The 2,457-nt window shown below is 42.3% G+C and overlaps 1 protein-coding gene across 1 annotated transcript in view; it reads right to left on the reverse strand.

Moving 5' to 3' along the window:
• The window catches only part of ADAMTS3 (ADAM metallopeptidase with thrombospondin type 1 motif, 3), an 86,488-nt gene that overhangs the window by 25,984 nt on the left and 58,047 nt on the right, over positions 1-2,457 (reverse strand). Inside the window, exon 3 of the mRNA XM_010012848.1 lies at positions 1,824-2,023. Within this exon, the coding sequence (XP_010011150.1) occupies positions 1,824-2,023 (200 nt within the window). The remainder of the gene's footprint in view (positions 1-1,823; positions 2,024-2,457) is intronic.

A 2,457-nucleotide genomic window follows, 5' to 3' on the forward strand; every position in this document is an offset into this window, starting at 1 on the left:
AAAGACCTTCACCCCAACCTTCCTAACACACCACACTCAAAGGCTTTCTGTGCATGTGTCAGAAGAGGGGAGGAAGTTACCCTTAAATGCACAGACACCACTCAACATCCCCTTCTGATCAAACTGAGGTTCTACGGCATCCATCCCCTTCTTGTAAGAAAGCAGCTTCCTTGGCATACACAACCACCACAGTGAAGTAAACCACAAAAGTTCACCATTGCATGAACAGCAGGAAAGGCTCAAGACTGAACACAGCTCCAGGTTGTAAATCCAGCACACTAAAATCCTGGTTTTCAGTTACAACGTGTGTGTATGTCTTATTACAGATTTATACCACAGTATAATTCTGTACAGAATTATTGTAATTCTACACAGAGCTCTGCTGGTTTAAATTCATATAGAGATTTTTATTTTTTTTCTCAAATCCTATAGATTGCATTTTTAAACTGCTGGTCTTCATTTTGGAAGCTAATCTAATATCTAATCTAATCTAAAAGGTGGTGCTGAGGTTTGGCATCTCACTGCCCACCCCTGCTGGCAAATGGTGTGAAGCCTGGACCACAGAAAGGCATTAGGAGCAGAAAATGCTCTAGAAAAAGTTATCAGTGCAAGCACATGAACTAACCACAAAGCAAGGACTGAAGGCCAAACACACCCTTTGTGTTGTTCATGCTGGCTATCCCTCCTGGAGGAGAATGCTGTGTGCCAAAAGGACCTGAAATGGGGTTTTGGGATGATGGGAAGAAGGTGTTTTGAATGCTTTGCGATAGCAAAAGGATTGAATTCTCTCAGTTGGTAATGATGGGACGTAAAGAAATGCCACAAAGATGGTTTGTAAGCCTAAGGAATCATTTTTAAATTACTCCAGGAATACAAAGGTAAAAAATACAAGAATAATTTCTACATTCATCAGGTCATTATTAATAGTAAGCCTACTTATATATAATCTGTCCTTAGGATATTGTTTTCCATTTCTGGCAAACCTTATGATCCCCACCCCACTGAGGTGTGTCTATGAGGGTCTGACACACGCCTTGAGAACAGGCCACACATTGCAAGGGATTATACATGCCCTTTACATTCCTTTCATGTATTTATTTCACATTTCTTCTAAGACAGGAAAAAACAGAAAATGTTTAAGCTTGAGCAGTTCTAACACTGAATGCTGGTATGTTAACTGACTTTTAATGCACAGTGTGAACTGTGCTCTTCCGTAATGTGCATTTCCATAGAATCTGATCATGTAGCTCAAGACTCTTATCTTTAAATATGGTATTTTGCCATTGATTTTAGAGCCAGAAATGTACATATAGGCAAAAAAAAAAAAACCAAACCCAAAACAACCTCCTTGCTAACCCCATGAGACACTCTATAATAAAGCAGTCCTGTAGGTCTCTGTTCTTTTGCAGCTTCTATATGAACATGGACGTTGCCACATGAGTTAAGGAACAGACATTGCTAGAAGGTTTGTTTTCTTTCAAAGAGCCATTGATATTCAGAACACCTTTTTGCACAGCATGTTTATCCTTTTACCAGGCTTCCTTCACAACTGTGTTGCAGGAGAAGTTAGGAATTATTAGACATGTATGAAGTTCACATTTTTTCCCCACTGTTTCTCAACTATTTCCAAATTCTTGGAATTATCCTAGAAAATTACTGTGAAAAAGATCAAAGGAACATCTTGAAAAGAGAGAACTGTACCCAATAGCAGACAAAATGATCATATTTATACTTTTACCATGGTCTCTTAGATACTCCTAAAGAGTCAACAAAACCCTGTGTCATTCCAAAACAAGCAGTGCAGCACTGTGGAAGATACTCACTATGTTCATGAGGGTGAGGAGGTAGTTTTGAACATGTTCTTTGCCATGGAATCGGATGACAGAGTCATCCACGCCAAGCAGCACCTCGATGTTGTAGTCGTCATCACCTGCATGCCTGCGTCGCCTCAGGGTGCTGTTTAGCTGCTGCTCCACACTGCTGGATAAGGAACTCAGCTCTCCAAGGCCACCCAGAAGAGACTCTGCAAGAAAATGACAGGCTGAGAGCTGGGCTTGTGCAGCCTGGAGAAGAGAAGGCTCCATGAAAACTCTGAAACAGTCTTCCAATACCTGAAGGGCTTACAAGAAATCTGGAGAGAGGCTTTTGACAAGGGCCTGTAGGGACAGGACAAGAGGGAATAGCTTTAAACTGACAGTCAGGAGATTGAGATGAGATCTTAGGAAGAAGTTGTTCCCTGTGAAGGTGATGAGGCGCTGGCACAGGTTTCCCAGAGAAGCTGTGGCTGCCCCATCCCTGGCAGTGTTCAAGGTTCCTTTCAACCCAAACCATTACTTGAGGAGTTCATCTGAGGATGTTTGAAGCTGCAGAGGTCACTACCAGAGCCTTAAAGTCTCCTCCACTGAAGAGGGTTCTGTGCTTTGGAAGCCCCAGCTGGGGAAGGGCCCCCGGTGGGGA

The sequence above is a fragment of the Nestor notabilis genome, unplaced genomic scaffold (assembly GCF_000696875.1).
Source record: "Nestor notabilis isolate BGI_N333 unplaced genomic scaffold, ASM69687v1 scaffold2924, whole genome shotgun sequence".
Classification (NCBI taxonomy): domain Eukaryota; kingdom Metazoa; phylum Chordata; class Aves; order Psittaciformes; family Psittacidae; genus Nestor; species Nestor notabilis.